General features: G+C 27.1%; 1 protein-coding gene across 1 annotated transcript in view; it reads left to right on the top strand.

Moving 5' to 3' along the window:
- The window catches only part of LOC142327662 (exportin-4-like), a 35,119-nt gene that overhangs the window by 3,943 nt on the left and 11,648 nt on the right, over positions 1-19,528 (top strand). Inside the window, exons 2-5 of the mRNA XM_075370887.1 lie at positions 422-605; positions 5,584-5,704; positions 9,044-9,219; positions 11,564-11,741. Coding sequence (XP_075227002.1) covers positions 422-605; positions 5,584-5,704; positions 9,044-9,219; positions 11,564-11,741 — 659 coding nt within the window. The remainder of the gene's footprint in view (positions 1-421; positions 606-5,583; positions 5,705-9,043; positions 9,220-11,563; positions 11,742-19,528) is intronic.

Raw genomic sequence — 19,528 nt, forward strand, 5'->3', positions numbered from 1 at the left:
GGGATTTTTCATCATCTAATCTGACGTTGACAGTTGCTTAACAATTGAAGTGGTCATGTAGTTTTAATATTAATTTTTTTTTTTTTTTAAATGATTTCTAAGTAATTTCTTAGTTTTGAGTTTATTTCAAATAAATATCTAAATATCCTTCTATAGAAAATCAAATATCATTATTTAACACACTTTATTTTTCAAATATTTCAGTTTCATCATGAGTAAATCATAAATATAAAAAAGTCATTACAGTTTTTACAGTTTTTTAATGAATTTTGACTACTGTTCATAGAAGAATGATTTGATTGTAAAAATAAGGTTTTGAAATTGTGTAATTTTTAAAACTTTTCTGGAAAATTAAACATAACTTGTTAAAATTTGTTAATTAAAAATTATTATTTAATTATATATATACTTTTTTTTATAGAAGTAAACGCATTCTAGAAAATAAAGGATTTTGGCAGATATTAGAAATATATCGAAGGATGGAAGCAAGGTCTGTACCTAGTGAAGTGAAAAAAGGACTTTATAGGGCATTTGTTAGAGTTGGTGCTGGATTAATTGATTACAGAACTAGAAGTTGTGATGCATTATTACAACACTGGGTTAAGGTTTGTATTAGATTGAGCATTTGTTTAGATTTATTTGATATATTTGAAATATTTTTTTTTCCTTTTTAAATCTTGGGATTGTATTTAATACAGAATTATCTAATATTAATGTATATTTCGGAATATCCTTATCCTTCAAAAAACATATTTCTAAAAGAAAGGTTATTTCCTTAAGAAATAACCTTTCTGTTTGTTTCTTCTAAAGGTTACTTCTTAAAGAAAGGTTTCATAAGAATTTTTTTTTAATTTATGATTTTAAAAAAATTACCGTCTGTTTATAATGTCATAATAATAATATAATGTGTTTATGATGATGTCATTTGCATAGTTAAAGTGTGAGAAAAAATTTATGTTAATTAAACTAAATGACATAATATCTCCTATTAAATCCTAACCGTTTCAGTTTTTAAAGATCAGACCAAACAGAATGTGCATAATATTTTATGACAAGTGTTATGTACTTGTATATATTTATACAGTGTTAATAAATAAAATTAGTTAATAAAAACAGTGATCAAAAATAAAAATCATACTTTCTGCTTCTTTGTTTCTTGTAATATAGAAGCACTTTTGTACTGATCATTACTTCATCAGATATTATAAAAAACGTTTTGTTAAAAAATTAAAGTAGAAAAGAAGTTTGTTTCATCTTTTAGGTCAGTTAATTAAATGGCAATTAAATGATTAATAAAAAATGATCGATAACAATTTTATTCTGCTATCAGATAATCATATATTAAATAAATTTTATAATTTGTTTAAACCATTCATTATCTTCAAAATTAATTGTTCAGTTATAATAGTACTATTATTTTATTATGTGGATTTTTTCAAGAGATTGGCAGTTTTTTTAGAAAACCCCATAATCAGAAATCATTATTGACAATATTTCTATATATTTACTCCATCAAAAAATTGTTATAATAACACCATGATTAACAGAGCATTGAAATATATATTGATAATTCAATATTAAAAAATGTATAGCTATCAATAATGGATGTAATATAAAAACTATTAATATTTAAATCTAACAATAAAACATAATCTGCTCTTTCAAATAATAACAAAAATGTTCTACCCATAACGTATATAAAATATATGTTAATAACACATTTATTTTTTTTTTTTAAATATCTTTCTAACTTAATTATAATAATAATTTAAAATAACATTCTAGATTATATATTTTTGAATCGATTGCCCCTAAATTAACTGGACTACCAAAAATTCAGTATTTAATTAAGTATTCTGTTTAAAATTCAGTATTTTGAGTTTGATAACAATTATTATATACAAAAACATACCTTGCCTATGGGATTTCTACTATCAGGAATTATGAATAAATATAATAATATTATTGAAAATATTACCAAAACTTACAATAAATAAATATTTAAACCAGCATATAAAACTAATAACCACATAATAGAATATTTAAAAAAACAAAAATAATAAAATAAATAATCTGTCTGGAATTTATAAAATTAAATGTAATGATTGTGATGATATTTATATAAGAAAAGCAAATAGATCCTTTAAAACTAGATTTCTCGAACATTATAGAAATTATAAAATTAATAGATTAGGTTTATCTAATATTACACACCGCCTAATAAACATTCTATTTTGATTTTAACACAAATTTAGAAATATTAGAAACTAATAAAGATGATATAAAATGAAATACATTAGAAAAATATTGTATATTTAAATACAAATAGAATTTCAATTTGATAAACCATCAGACAGTTTGAGGGAGATGGTCTTATAAAAACTGGAATAGATAACAGCACTCATTAAAATTAATATGCAATTTTCTTTATTTTAGTATTTTTATTATGTAATAACGATTATTTCAATCATGACTTTGGATGCAGGATCTGTGAGAGTACTTTCTTGAAAAATAAAGATAAGATATGTCATATCTCAATATTCTATATATATTGTTGTGGCAACAATATATCAGCTCAGATGAATGTGGCATTCATCTGAGCTTCATATCGGTGAACGCAATGCTAGCAGCTCAGATGTAGTGGGAGTACTATATAAGTACGCGCCTGCAAAAGTGTCAGTTCCATCTAGTAGTAGCTGACCGTGCAGCTCTCCTACCACAGTGGTGCTGCAGCACCACCACTCGTAGGCTCCAATAAAAGAGCAAATACCACAGTGAATTTTCAATTCATTGTTGACTACAACCTGGAGAAAAAGCAGAAGTTCCCGTACTGGATCAATGTGGGACCTCCCGATGGATGCCAATATTTTTGCTGGAGCAGAAGGCCTGGCCAGCCTTCTGCTCTAAATAGCCACTGGGTGCAGACGCTACCTTCCCACCCCAGATCACCGGGCTTCAATTGCCCTGGCCGGTGGACCCAGCAGCAAGAGCCGGCCCAGCATGGATTGAAGAACCACCTTGGCTGTGCTGGCAAAAGATGACAGACATCGATCTGACACTGTGGGGCTCTGGTGGCCACCATTGCCATGCTGTAGTGGGGACCCAGCTCCCTCTGATGGGAAGCTCAGTTTGATTCCAGGATGAGCCGCAACTCCCCGACTGCAGCCAAGCCATCATTACCAGAGATCAGGTTCCAGAACCAACAGATATTATTAAGAACATTGTTGTAGATTCTGAAATAATTCCAACAGAATGAATCTTACAGAAAATGAACAATTACATAATATTATCAGCTAAAATATCCGAAAAGTTAAAAATACCAAATTTACTAATAAACCATTTCTCAACAAATAAATAGTTTATCAATTAAAAGAAAAATGAAATACAAACAAGCTTTCAATAATAAAATCAGTAATAAAAAAAAGATAAAACAAATACACCTGCTTTCATGACAGATGAAAAATATAGTGACTTACAAAACAATATGTTGTTGATAATATATTTGAGAAATTAATGTCCTGACTAACAAATTTCTAAAAGTTCTATGAAAAAAAATAAGATCAATTTTTAATTATAATAATAATTTAAAATTCCATTCTAGATTATCTATTCTTTTGAATTGATTGTCTCTAAATTAACTGGACTATCAAAAATTCAGCATTAATATTATCAGTGAAAAGTATTGGGTATTGCATTGTTAAAGCATAAAGTACAGAAAAACATTGCCAAGGTGGTAAAAAACGCTGTCATATTGAAACTACTATGGAAACATTTTTTTGTGTACTTAAATGAGAGGTAACTCATGTTTTTAAGTATGTTTTAAAGGTAGTTTTTAATGTTACCTCTTATAAAAATGATGTTCAATTGAAATGATCTGTGCTACAGGTTATTAAAATGAAGAACAAAGTACTTTTATGTATAATTTCCTACAATTCCTATTGATTTTCTTTAAATAAATTGAAATTGATATCACTAATACAACTAAGAAGAAGAACTTTTAAAATTCTGTAAAACTCAATTTTTACAATCAGTTGTTTTTAAGATGCAGTTCCTTAAAGACAAACTTTCTTTTTTGTGAAGCAAACTAAACTGGGTTTTGTTGTATTAGTAGTTATTGTTAACACCAGTCATCTGTTATGAGATTGTTTTTATGATTAAAGACCCAGTTTATAGTATTGTTTTAGTAGCTATATTATGAGTGGAAAATACTTTTAAGTTTGACTTAGTTAATTAGGACTATCTGTAATTTATCTACCTGAAACTATAAGCTTGAGAAAAACGTTTCTTTTTAAGAAAACTTTTAAGAAAACTTTTTATCTTGGTTTGAAATTGTTACCTTATTAATTTTTTAGATCCTTTACAAAATACTTTTGTTGGAACATCATTTCTTTTATTCTATGCAGCAACTTCAGTTCATATTTCCTATTGGTGTGGCAATTAGTAAATTAATGAGGTATATTTCTTGATGTGCTTTTTTTAGTTTCATTTATCCTGCTTATTTGATTCAATAAAGTTGATTGGTTATTTTGACAAAGTTACAGTTTTTCTGTGCCATTTATTTTATGATCTTTATTTTGTTTTATACTTAATTACAATACTGTGCTTTTAGGCAAATTTCATGAGAGCTACCTATTGTAATAGGTACCATGATTCGACTTCTGGAAAATTTTTACATATCTTGGCATTTCAGATTCCCCAGACCCCAAAACTATCATCAGTTCAGAAGTTTATATACACATTTATATATATATATATATATATACTTCACTTTCTTGTGGACATGATAACTGCCGTAATTTTGCACCAATCCCTTGCAAAATGTTACATAAAATAATAAACGAACTCGATCATGCCCATTAATGAACTTGGTCAAGTTTGTTAATGGACAAAATTGGACCATTGGGGTGGAAATGGGGGGCTTTTTCGAAAAAACAAAATATCGCTATAACTTTCTTATTAAGTAAAATATCAAATTCATTTAAAGCTTCTATTATTCTTTGTATAAGGGCCTAAAACTTATGTCCAAGTAAAGTTGTTTGATATCACCAACCATTGGTTCAGTGGTGGAAAAAATGGGGTTTCAAAGACAAAAAAAATATACCTCCCTTAATAGGCACAGTATTGAATCGGTTCAAAGTGGTCATTAGTCTTCTAAACATTACCTAAAACTTTTGTCCGAAACAATTTTTGATATGACCAACCCTTATGTCAAGGGATGACCAAAATGTTGCTGGAATTGTAAGAAGAGGCTTGTATGCTAATGTGAAACTTTTTTTCACATGCAACCATTGTCATATTGAGTAAATTTGAAAGTATTCTTAACTTTAAGGTGGAAATCTTCTTTATCCCCTACTTAGCAACAGTAAAATCTACCTCCACCATCCGTCGTGCTGATAGGGATTTTTTATTTTTAAACCAGTGACTAACTTTTGTTTAATCTTTTGTTTTTTTTTTAATTTAATCAGTTTGGTTTTCAAATTAATATTTATATATAAAATAAAAAAAAAAATTATATTATAATCATTAATGTTGATATATAATTATGTCAAAAATTGCTTTATAACTAAGATAACAATTTTTTAGGTACTTAAACCACTACAAGATAGGTTACAAAATATAGTTTGTCCTCCTGAAAAATTTTCTCGAACTTTCCAAGAAGAAACTACAAGGTATGAAGTATCAGATGTTCTTGAATGTTTAATTGGTGAGTATCTGTAAAATACTTTTTCATTTTAGTAAAAATAAATTGTAAGTAATAAAGGATTTTTTAACCTATTTAAGCCCAAGTATGAATCTGTTATTGTAATATTATTTTAAGATAATCACAGAATAATTTGTTCTATGACTATCCAAACAAAATATGTTTGAAGTATTATAATAATGTTTATAGTATTATATTATAATTTGTGATATTAACCTGTACTTGTAACTAAAATTGGAACAGTACGCTCAAAAGATTATTAAATATTTTTTAGGGTGGAAATTATGAAAACAGAATATTTAGAACTGGATATTATATATTTTATTTGTCTAATTACAGCTTATAGTGGTACTTAAAAATAATTCTTAGTACGCCCTCTTACATCTAGAATAATTCTTTAAATTCAATTTCCTTTTATTAGTCTTATTACTATTTATCTAGTTATTCTTTTTGTGTAACTTTTCATTAAATGGAATGTGATAGACATTTTTGAATGTAATGGAACAGCATGTTTTTGTACCTCATTGTTTAATTTATGTTGTGGGTGTATTTATATATTTGTTATGTGAATGATATTTTCATATAATCTGTCACTTTAATATTATTTTTTTGTCAAATGAAATAGCTTCATAAAACTGCCTAGTTTCTGAAGATATTAATACAGATTGGATTATTGCAGAGAACAGTATTATCCATATATATTCAGTGCTTCAACTAACATAATGTATTGCATACAGAAATTTCTCTCTTAAATTGGTACAGTGGTAACTATCATAAAAAGAAAATTATTTTAAAAATGGAAAAGTGAGGTTGAATGGATTAATTATCATTGTGATAAACAAAATCAATTATTAGGAATTTATTGATGTTAAATTCAAAACATTTAGTTGGTTCTTCATAACAAATGAAATATAAGGTTGTAAAAGAAATTACTCTGTGGTATATTTCTTCTGAATGGTAATAGCTTTTGTTGAGTGAGTGAAACATACAACTTAACAATTAATGAATTCATTTATTATCTGTAATATTTTAATGATTTTTAGTTATTTGATATAACCATTTTTCCATCTCTCAAGTTGTGTACTATGTCAACTTATTAATTGTGAGAAAATTCATTTATTTATTTTATTTTCTCATCAGAAGCATTATTCTAAACTAAATCTAAATTAAATCAAAAAATTATATCTGAAAATTCCATTGGAAGATTTATATCAAACTAAATTAAATTTAAAAAATAAATTTACTCTATGGATTAAAACTGTAACAATATAAGAACAAGTATAATTCAATATATCTGTATTATACTTGTTTTTGTTGTTATTATACTCATAATGTGTATATACACATCACAGTTCACAGACTGCTTAAATAATATTGCACTAAAAATTAAGGATGCAAGTACGTTCTTTGTTGCCTCAAGAAGTTAAGAATGCACCGTGTACATTTGGCTGAACAAAGATGACTTTGAAGCAAATGGGCGGGCTATAGTCTGCGTATCGCCACAGTCACGTGCAACAGAGTACATGGCGCAACCCCCACCTCTGTAAAGTTGTCCTGCATCTTATAATGCTTAGCTCTGTACTAACACATTTCTGTCTTTACTGAGAACTGTAGTACAAAACTTTTTAAATGGTTACCATATTGTAAACAGTCATTGGAAAAAATAATTATTTATAAAAACTATGAAACACTGAAATTGCATTGTTTTACTGTGAAGAATAGAGTATTTTTAATGTATAATTTTCCAAAATTCTTACAGATTGTTTTTAAATGAATTGAAACTAGGAGTATAGAAATAAAGAACAAAGTTTTATAATAACTTCACTATTTACCCCACTTTCTCTTTCATACTGCAACTATCAAGAACTTGAATTACATGCAGAATGAGTGTGCAGTCAAAATTTTCCATTAAAAACCTGTAACATAATAATGATATGAATTGGTTGTTTTTTTTTATATTCTCTCTGCAACATATTATATTCTTGTAAATCACTTCTTATAGTATTGTGATAAATATTAAAAAAAAAGTTGTTATGTAAAGAAAAACGTTTTTGTATATACAGCAGTGGTACCCAAATTTTTTAGATTCTAGGCGCTCTTGCTGGATATAGATTTTTCTACGATCGAATTTTAACAAATACACTTTGCGAAGCCAATATTGTTTTGGGTTTAATTGATAAATTCAATGTTAAATTTAATTGAACAAATTCAATTAATTTTAACAATTAGTAGGATGGATCACGGGACATTTTCTCAAATTTAGTTTGTTGATTAATTTTATTAATTTGATAAATTTCTTAGCTATGGGTTTTGTTTTACAAATCTTTAACCTGCAGTTAATAAAAAAAACTGGATCTCTTTGTAGTATAACTGAAAAAAATCTTGGGGAGTAACATCCTAGAAATTGAAAATTTGAAATAAGGATAAAATAATAACAGTCATATATTTTAATAATCTGGTTTCTGTTTATCTCCAAAGAACATGCAATGAAACATGCAACATGCAATGAAACTTTAGTTTCATTGCATGTTCCACTATTGGAACATGCAATGAAACTACTCACTATATCTAAACTACTCTTTCTATATCTAAGATATTAGTGAGAACATGCAATGAAACTTTAGTTTCATTGCATGTTCTCACTAATTAATTGTTATTGGCAAACAACAATGTACGTTTCAGATCCAGTTTGAAAAAAAATATTTTTTAGACAAGTTTAATAGTTTATAGAGAAAATGTTGGTAATCCAAAAAATTAGAACTGAATTGATAAATTTTGTCATTTCAGAAATATAAATTTATTTAAATGCTGTGAAGATCATCCTGTCATTGGTGTTCTAATTATGTTTGCCTGATTTATTTTCTTAGATCTCAAAAAATAATTTTTTTGAGAAATAATGTATTTGCATAATAATAATAATAATAATAATAATCCAAGCATAAATTTATAATTATTTTACTTTAATCATAGAATATTTATTCTTATGATGCTTTTATATGGTAATTACTTCAATTTTCATAGTATCTAAATATATTTAATTTTCCAAGTATTTGGCACCATTGGTATTAATACAATTGTATAAATTAAATTTCCACTTACCAACAATTTAAAAAGTGTAAATCCTAGTTCTTTTGGAGCTGTTACTCCATCTTCAGGGATTTTCTAAAATATGTTAATTTAAATTCAAATCAATAATAGTTTTAAAATTAAACCATGAACATAATAGTTCAATTTAAAAACAAGTAACAGCTTCAAAATTATTAGGATTTACACTTTTTAAATTGTTGGTAAGTGGAAATTTAATTTATAAAATCTAAATATATGATTGCTGTTTTTTTTTAGGTTCAACACAAGGAACTAATATTCAGACTGCAAATTCATATTTTAACTTTATATTGCCAATATTAAATGAATGCTGTTCACTTGTCAATGTTTACCATAATTATCAGCAAATTATTGAATTAATATTGGAATTATTTTATGAAATTGCGCACACTACTCTCTGTTATCTCACTGAGGTATAGTAATATTTTATTTTAATTGTTAATTTAAGTTAAATCTAATATCTGAAACAGATATTCTCTTATACATTGAAATCTCTTTATTTATATCACTTTGCAATGACTTTTTTGTGTAGTTATGTACAGTGTAGAATTGGTATGCACGTCCAAATATTCTATGGAGTTTTACTATATCATTAATTGAATTATCCATTATACCATCTAATCTACTATGTTACTATTAATGCAAACTGAAATCTTTCTATCGACATAACTTATGTTTGTCATACAGCTCTACTGTAAAATTTTCCAGTATGTTTGGTATTTTAATTTATTGACAACTATACGGTAATTTTATTCTTACCATCCTTATAATGTATTCCTCAATGGTTCACCAAAATGTTATACAAATAGTTATAGATGAAATTGCATCCTAACAGCAAAATGTAATTATTTATTAAAATTATTCTGTTAACTTCAAACTTACGTTTGTGTATATCCACATGTACAATTTTACTGAGCATTCTTCATCAGAACATTGTTTTATCAAATTTAATTAAATGTGTAATTATAATACTTATTTTTAAACATAAGTTTGAATAATAAATTAAATGTTTTATTTACATAAGCCTTTCATCATATTCAAATAGTATTTATTCAATAATTATATTTTTGTTGTCTTTATTATGTATATTTTCTTGAATATAATGGATTGAAAAGTTTTAGACTCTAGTAACTTGAGATTAAATGCAACATGATGGTGATATTATAGCTCATCTTCACCAGAGAAAGCAAAAAATCTTTTTCATCTGATTCACTGTTGAAAAATAATGAACTATTTTTCTTTGGGTAAAATAATGAAAACCTTGTTTTGTGATTTACAGTAAATACTTTAATGTGCAGTTTCTCATAACTAAAAAAGTATTTCTGGTTAATATTACGATATGATTATAAAATAAAAAGTGAAGCCTGCAATTTGTCTCCAAGAAAGTCACTCAGTCTCTTGTTTCTTTCCTTTAAGACAATAGGTGCCTTCTTAATGCTGCGTTAATTATGGAAATGAGAGCTCAAGTGGTGCTCCAACTTCCATATAGCTTAGATCTAGTATGGTCAAATTATCATCTGTTTAGACAATTTAAGGAGTTTTAGGAGGGAAGACATTTTATTCAAATGAGGAGCTCACTGATTCAGTGCAGAGGATAAATGTAATCAGATGACTTTCAAATCTGGTATTGAAAAACTTCCTGAGCACTGGACCATGTTAATTTCAATGATAGAAGGCTGTAAAGAAATTGTATGTCTCGCCTAATTGTACTAAATAAATAAATAAATTATAAGAATGAAAAATCTGTTCATATTTGAAGTCCCTTTGGTATAAGTTATCAATCACTTGAAAAAGACTGATTCAAAGCTTTTAAAAAATTAGATTTATTGTGGCTGGCCTTGCTCAACTGCATTTATCCAGTTTCCTATCTTTCTGCTGCACATTTCATGTGTGTACAAATGCTTTACCAAAGAAATAAACAAAATTATCACGTCATGCATTATTATTTTTGTTATTACTGTATTGTTAAATTATTATGTAGAAATTTTTGTATTTACCTTGTTTTGTAAATATAATACAAAACAAGGTAAATACACAAAATATATTTAATTAAATAAATATTATTTTGTGATAACAAAATATCTATTTAATTAAATAAATATTATTTTGTGATAACAAAATATCTATTTTATAACAACTAATCTTTGTTACTGTTATATCAATAATTCATAATTATTTATGATATTAGGGTCTTAACCAAAGTGGGCAGCTTTTAATATGTAGCATGACTCATGTGTTTAAAAGGTTTTAATTAAAAAAATTATGCACTAAAGGTTTTGGTGATAACTCTAGCATTTAATTTAAATTTTAAAATAGTAATACTGTCTGATATAAACTATGTTTTATAACAAATCATAACAATGTTAAATTCATAAAATAAAGTTTTGTCTGATTATAGATTATTTTTATCATAGTTATAATAACAGGAATTATAATTTGTGTGCAATTTTTATGTAAGCTCTTTAATTGAATTGAGGATATTGAATTATTTACATGGAGAAAATAGTGATTAAAATGTACATAGATAAAGTATTAAAAAACTTATAAATTAGTAACTACAGCCAAGTCAATAACAGTGTCTGTGAAAGTAAGGGTAAGGGCAAGTCCCAAGGCTATTATCGTTTTTTCCTGACAATATGATTATTTCTGTCCCATCAATTTCACTTAATGACGTTTTTTTTTCTTTTTTAAGTAAATATTATTTATTTTTATTATGCATTATTTATATAATAAGTTGGATCTTTACTTTAATTCTAGAGTGAAAAGTGTAAATTATTTCAATGCTGCCTGAGAATTGTACAAACTTATGCTTGCTTTAATACTAATCGTCATAGTCTAGAAGCTGCAGCTGAAGAAGATACTTATCAGGATATTTTGTTATTGATGAAACTTATGACAACTCTTCTTCCTAAGGATTTCATCGATTTGAGACCTTGTAAGTGTTCATATATAGATAATTTTGTTAATGGTTTTGAGCAGTGATATAGTCCTTTTACTGATGCTCTTTTAGTTAATTAAAGACAGGATCTATTATACTAATATCATATGCCGTATTCAGATGAAATAGAATAAAAAACAATAAAACAGCAGTTAGTGCTAGTTTTTGGAAAAGATGTTTTTGTTTATGTATAATTTACTGTGTATAATCTACTTCTGTCTAATTTTTTTCTGTAGCACAGATATTAATTATTTTTTTTTTAGTTCTGATTTGGATAAAGCAGAATTAAAATAATGCTGTTTTGAATAATAGGGGTTATTAGATAATCTAATTGATTTAGAAAGTAATTGATATTTTAAATTAGTTTTTCAAATCTATTAGCATCAGGAATAGACAATCACATATAATTATAAGAAACGCACAAATCAATGCACACATAATTATAATCAGTCAGTTAATTTTAAAAAATGTATCATCAGCAGTTCAAAAATTTCTGTAAGAATAAGTCTATATTCAATTAATATTTTGTAATTGCCTTTTAAGTATTTAGGGATTGTTAATTTTAAATGATTTGGAAATTGTATAGAAAGGTTAACCTTCAAAATCATCAATGAGTAGAGTGTTCGTTTGCTCATTGCTACAACATAGATCAAAGACCCAGGCCAATTGAATATCTTCCAGTCTCAGTATCTGTTTCTTATTATCTGTGTTAGTTTTCTTGTGTTGAATCTTTACTTTTTTAAATGACCAGTAAAAATGAAAATTTTGTAGCCTATGAACTGAGATTTTTGAGTGAATCGCTTAATTTTGATGATTTTTTTTTGAGAAATAAAAGGCAATATATTAAATGCTAGGTAAAGGAAGTACATTATATTAATTAAATGCAAATCTGCAAGAAGAATTCTACAGGTTAATTAATGATAATATTTTTGTTTCATTTATTACCCATATTCAAATTTTACAGTTTGTCAGACATTGTTCGGCTTAAAACAAATAAAAAAATTACCGTATTATGTTAACAGCATACCTTAACAATGTTCACAATTTATACAATATAGAAATACCACAACATAAATACACAATAAAGTAAATACTGTAGCACACAGTCTAAATAATAACAGTAATCATTTTTTTTTTTACTATAACATGTAGATTACATCATTGTCAAAATTAAGCTATTACATGACTTTTACTTATATAATCAGGATCAGAAAAAACAGTGCATACCACCCTTCTCCAAAATATTCATTAATTTCATATAATGCTTTTGTATCAAATATTATTTAGGGATTTTTTTAAATTTACTGTCCTGTAGCTCTTTAATTTCTTCAGGTAATAAATTAAAGAAAACAGGCCCACTAACATATAGATCTTTCATCATAAATTTCTGAGCAAGCTGGTCTGTGTGAATGTCATTCCTTCATCTTGTTTATAATTTTGTATATTATTGTTGTAACTTCCCTTTATCTTTTATATGAAGAATTACTTTGTAAATTTATAAACAATACAAGGTGAATAGTTTTTGTTCACGTTAGATTTCTGTACATGATTATAAATTAAATTAAAAATTATTCTTATCTATATATATAAAAATCAATGTTTGTGTGTCTGTTGTTCCAACTTAACTCGAGATCTACCGGACAGATTTGTCTAAAATTTTGCACACCTACACTTTGAAGCCCTGCGATGAACATAGGCTAATATTTTTGGACCTCCGACATAATGAAATTTTACAACAAAATTTAAAACACTTTATTTCTTCTTTAAAGCGTATTTAATTTTCAAAATGACTTTGATTTTCAAGAAAAATTTAATTTTTAGCTAACTTTTTTTTCAACATTGAATTGATTAATTTTGAAAAGGGCTGAAGTTTTAATGTACAGTTATTCCTAAGTTTCAATTGATTTAGTGCACATGCATATGTAATCTTTACGATTCATTCATTTACAATTTTTTACAGCTGTTTAACAACATAAAAAAATAGCTGCTCTTGTTTATCATGTGTGTGTTACTAATTTAAAGTGTGTAAAGTATTTAACTCCAATCTTTTAAATTCTGTGATCTTTTTCAAAACATCATACCATGCCTAAAATACATTCTTCAATTGGGAGAAATACAAAAAAAGCATGTATGATGAAAACTGTTCATGCGGCAGAGACTGAAGACGAAAGACAGTCAAGATTGGAAAGCAACTGAATACACACAGCCCGATCCTGTTCGACTGAAACAACTGAGCAACGGGAAATACGTTTAGAAAGCGGCCGAATACGCACAGATCAATCCCGCTCGACTGAAACAACTGAGCAACGGGAAATGTGATTAGGTTTGGAGGTGCACCCCCCATGTCGGTAAATTAAAAAAAAATGGATTTTCTGTTATCAGATAACGTATCTAAATTGCATGAAATTTTTTTTAAAAACATTGAGCTCTTAACTTGGAGTAAGGTTGATAATGTCAAAAATTTTCCAGTTGAAAAAAGAACTTTGGAAACCTGGAAAACCAAAGCACCGAGTGAAGCGAGGCCTGGCTGGGAGGTCCGGCGAAGCCGGGCCGAACGGCTAGTATATTTTTGTGACAATAATATTTTATATGTATATCAGCAGAACCCTCCTAAATATCAGTTTCATATGCTAAATGTGAATGTACTGTTTCAAAATAATCTCAGTTTGCAAAAATTATTTAATGATTAGAGAAAATAAATAGCTCTACCTTTGTTTAAATAAAAAAAATATGTTTATCCCAAGCTAACTTTTTATTAACACAATACAAGACGTTTATGCTGATACTACAATTATTTATTTTAATTTCAATTTCAGGCTACTCTTGGTTGTTTATGAATTTAAAATTAATATAACACATCTTGGTCAGGTTAGAGTTTAAATTTAAATTTTAAAAAATTTTACAATTGGATCAGTATATAAGTTACAAGAAACTGTAAGTCAGTAAATTTGTTTTATTATATTAAGGATGTGTCATGTGCATATGTTACAATTTTAATGTTTATAGCCAGCCGCTGGCAACTCATTTGTATACAGAATGTACAGCAAGGAACCCAAAATAGATCCCTGTGGAACACCTTGGCCCACATTACCTTATTCCAACTGATATTTACTTTGCGAGTTATTCCTTCTGTATGTTGTTATTGGTTTTGTAAATACAAACAATTATGATATTAAATCAAAGGCAATTCCTCTAATAAGATTATATAATCTCTCAAGCAGTATATAATGACTTGTGCAGTCAAAGGCTTTTGATAAATCTATCGTAACCCCCAAAACTATTATTCTTATCTAATTGGGTCGTTACTTCATGTCTGTAATTAGCAATGGCAGTTTTAGTCAAAAGACCTTTCCTGAAACCATGCTGAGAGACCCACTGAGAATATTATTAACTTTCGCAAAGTAAGAAATTCAGTTTGCAATACCATTTCTAATAATTCACTAAGTATTGAAAACAGTGTTATGAGTTGGTAATTGTCTACTTCTTTATTATTATAAAGAAGACTTTTTATAGATTGACCTAATGACAATTTTTTTAGACCATCAGGATGGATATTCACCCATTGACAATGATTTATTTACTAAGTAATCAAGGGGTTTTATTAGTTGATGTTTACAGAATTTAATGACTTACAGATACAACGTTCCACCCAGTTCATTTTTGATTATTAAGCCCTATAATAATTTTATTTTTTTCATTAACAGTTGCTGGTTATAGAAGTATAGAATTTTGATATTTTATTTTCATCCATTGAATAGGTATTAACGATCTACATTCTGTTGAGTTTAGGTATTGCTTTTTAAATATATTTGATATTCTAATTAGATCTTCTATAGCTTCATCACCATAATAAACCATATTTTCCTGGAAAGATCTACTTTTTCTATTCTTGCTAATTTTATTATTATTTTTTTTTTACTTGATTGTTGATCTGTTCATTTATGATCATTTTATTGTTACTTTTTAATTTAAAGATTTTAAGATTTTCTAAAATGTTCATTTTTCTTTTAACATTTTTGAATTAATTTCATTGATTCTTCCATTTTGATTCTGATATATTGTTATTTTATTAAATGCATTGCGTAATTAGGAATTTTTTTTATTTTTAAAAGATCTTATATTTTTGTTATATCTTAATTTTAATTTACTTCCTGGTTGCCCAATATATGATTTGCATTTACATTTTACTTTGTATATGCCATTACTGTTGTATGTATATATTTTTCTTCTATGTTACTATTAAAAATCTTTTTAGTGTATTATTTGTATTTATAGCCATTTTTATATTATGTTTTCTAGAGAATTGTTTAATTGGGTAAATTTCTTTCCCAGTAAATGTTAATTTACTCCATTTAAAGGTTTCTTTATTGTTTGTTGTTTTAATTTCATTTAATTTATTTCTATTTTTATTCATTTTTCTTATTATTTATTTTTTATACCTTTATTTTCTGCTATTTGAAAAATAGTGTTTAGCTCTTTTTTATATGTTGGTTTATTTACTGGTAATTTATGTATGTAGTCTATCTGTCATATATCTAAAAACCACTAATTTATACTCTACTGGGTGAGTTGAATTGTAAGCTATAATGTTATCTGTATAGGTTTATTTTTTCAAAATTTCAAAATCTAGATTATTATTATTTCTTTTTATTGTTAGGTCTAAAAAATTAATAGTTTAATCTTTTTCTCTTTTTCCACCATATATTTAATTTTATGATGGAATTTGTTCATTTCTTCCAGAATCTTTTCTTCATTATTATTTATTTTGTTTTCAATTACTAATAGAGTGTCATTCATGTACTGAATTTTTTCATAATATCTGATATATTATTTTTATTCTTTTTTTCTGCTTTGATTGATTTTTTACTTTATACTGGTTTTTTAATATTCCCATGTCTTTTAATATATTTGCAAAATATTTTGCTAATCTATATGCTGGCACATTTGTGTAATTTATTATAGTTCTTCTTGGTAAATTCTCTTTGTGGATTTTAACCTGTGTTCTCATAATTGGTATACTCTGATTTATGTTAATTACTTTTAATCATTTTATTTAATTTGTTTTTAATTTAAAAAATTTTTATTAATTATTATCTTCAATATTTATTTAATTCTTGAACCCCTTTTCTATATTGTGCTTTGCATGATTTATATTAGTATTAAGAATCTCTTCACCATATTTTCTATAAAAACTTTACCAACCTTCCATTTCTTTTTTTGATCTTTATATGTGTGCTGGAATTACAAGAGCTTTACAGTTGGAACATACAGTTTTAGTAGTTTGTAAGCAACTTGATTTGAAAACCATATTAAATATTTTATTAAACAATTTGCACATTTGATTAGTTGAATTGAGCATAAATAAGATGTGTCCCAATTAATGGAAGACAACCTTCAACATCTCTAATTTCTGTACAGTAACATCTCTAAAACTAATATATTTTGTTTCATTAATATTAGACTTTTATCTTACTGAATTGATGTATGAAATCTGGGACAGGTGATTCGATAGATGATTGTTGATTTTGAGTGTCACATCAGGGTAATAGCGAAAGGATGTTATTATGTAGTCCATACTACTATCACTATTGGCAATAATTCTAATTGGTAGTTTGATTACATTTTTTTTTCTTTATAATATCGCCACATAAGATTGAAGCTTGTGCGTGGGATATGGAAATGTAGTGTATGAAAAATGCCATGCCTGACTGGGATTTGAACTCAGGACCTGTGGGTGAAAGGCTGAGATGCTATTGCTTGTGCCGCAGAGGCAGACAAGTTAGCTTATACTCATTCATTAGATCCTGAAAATATTTATAGTTTCCATCATTGGACAGAGAGTTAACATTTAGATTTCCTGTGGTTATAATATTTTGTACATTATTAATCGACAATAATCTATCAAAGTGCACCAGAAGGGTGTTGGGTGAGGTATAGGAGATCTGTAAATTCTTACTATTAAGTACTTGATTTTATCAATATATAAATTAGCAATAGCTAATTGAAACTCCATTTCATTAGTTAGTTCATTGAATTTAACTAGTGAAAAATTTTTTTTTTTTTTAGTGTGGTTCACTTCAAACCTTGCTTCATATGTATAGGTGGACCTACAGCCCCACCTTTACGCATCACACAGCAAAAATAGGATGCTAATTCATAATTTTAAAAATATCAATATTTTATTTTTTCAAACCATTTTTAGTCAAAATAATTATGTATGGATCTAATGATAAGTATGTACTTCAAATTTTAAGTATTGTATGTTTTGGTGGAAAATGCCTCTTATTATCTACCTTTACACTCTCTGTAGGAAACATAATTTCAGTAAAAAAGCCTATCCAATCCTCACTGTTCTGTGAGTCAAATGATGAATTTTTGCTTAACTTTAACATTTACTGTGTTAACAAATTTCTCTTTTCATATTTTGTATAAATGAAAACCATGTTATGTGAAGCAATTTTGTTTTGATATTTCACAGTTTATCATAGACACATTTTTAAAATGCTTACACAAAGAAGCTATTGTATTAACCCTTTAACTTTTGCATTAACACAGAAGCTCTTTTTTACAAGTTTATTTGAGTATGTTAGTAAACATAAAGTTTTCTTAAGTTTTTCCAGTTTTCCCCATCTTTACATGCAGTGTCATTTGTCCCAACACATTACCATAACATCATTTTTCCCTGCATCCGAACATTTAATTTTGATATTTTTAAGGTAGTCACTAGGAGGAAGAGGATAAACAAGAGCCTCTGCATGTGTCCATTGCTATGCAATATCCCTGACATAACTCTGGCTTGGCTGTCCCTAATTATTTTCTCATGTAATTTCATTGTATTCACCCTTTTATCCATTGATATTTCTAATTTCTTAAATTTTCCCATTTTCTTGCTCATTTCTTACTTTCTGAATGGAACCGAAATAAGAGTTGTTGTTTTGTTAGATTTTCCTGATGTTGGTATCTAGGTCCATCAAGATTGTTGAATCTGATTTCTCTAGTAATTAAATTTTACAAATTTTGACTAGCAAAACTTTTAAACATATTATATGATGTCTTCTTATCTTTTACTTCTTCAGATGAATCTCTTCATATTCACTAAAAGAAATCAAATTATTAGGGTCCTTGCTAGTTATGGCATCTGAAACCATTCCCAATGAGGTTATGTTTGCCTATGTATTTGCTTGATTGTTTTTAAACTTCATTATCTTGAGAAAGATCATTTATAGTTATTTGTAGTTTTTGATAATATTCTTTTTAATCTGCAGTTCAAGCTCAACTTGCTTATTTGCTTTCTACAGTCACTTCGAATACAGCTAAATACACCCCATTTTTCATTTATACTAAAAAAAAAAACTGTTATTCATTATATAGTCTAAACATAAAGCACTATTTATAACATTATTTACATTATTCCCACAATCACACTTCTGAAAAAACACATTCCTTCTGTTAGCTTCTCCATCACACCAACACACTGGTCACCATTTTTCTAATTGTGTAAGTTTTTTCGTAGTTAAAAACTGTTGATTATATCCATGGTGTTTTCCAGAAATGTAATATTTAACTATTAAAAATTTAAACTATAATTTTGCTATTCTATGCAGCAAGCAGTTCTGAGCTGGATGACGGAGTGTGGGGTTAATTTTTGGTATGTTAGAGAGGGAGAACCAGCTTGGTTAGCTCCTTCGCTCTGTTCTGTCATCTGTAAAAGCATGAGTGAGCAAGAGATTCCATCATCTGCTGCACAACGTATAATCATGAAGTTTTTAACTAATGAAGGCATT

Source organism: Lycorma delicatula, chromosome 7 (assembly GCF_047948215.1).
Source record: "Lycorma delicatula isolate Av1 chromosome 7, ASM4794821v1, whole genome shotgun sequence".
In the NCBI taxonomy this organism is placed as follows: Eukaryota; Metazoa; Arthropoda; class Insecta; order Hemiptera; family Fulgoridae; genus Lycorma; species Lycorma delicatula.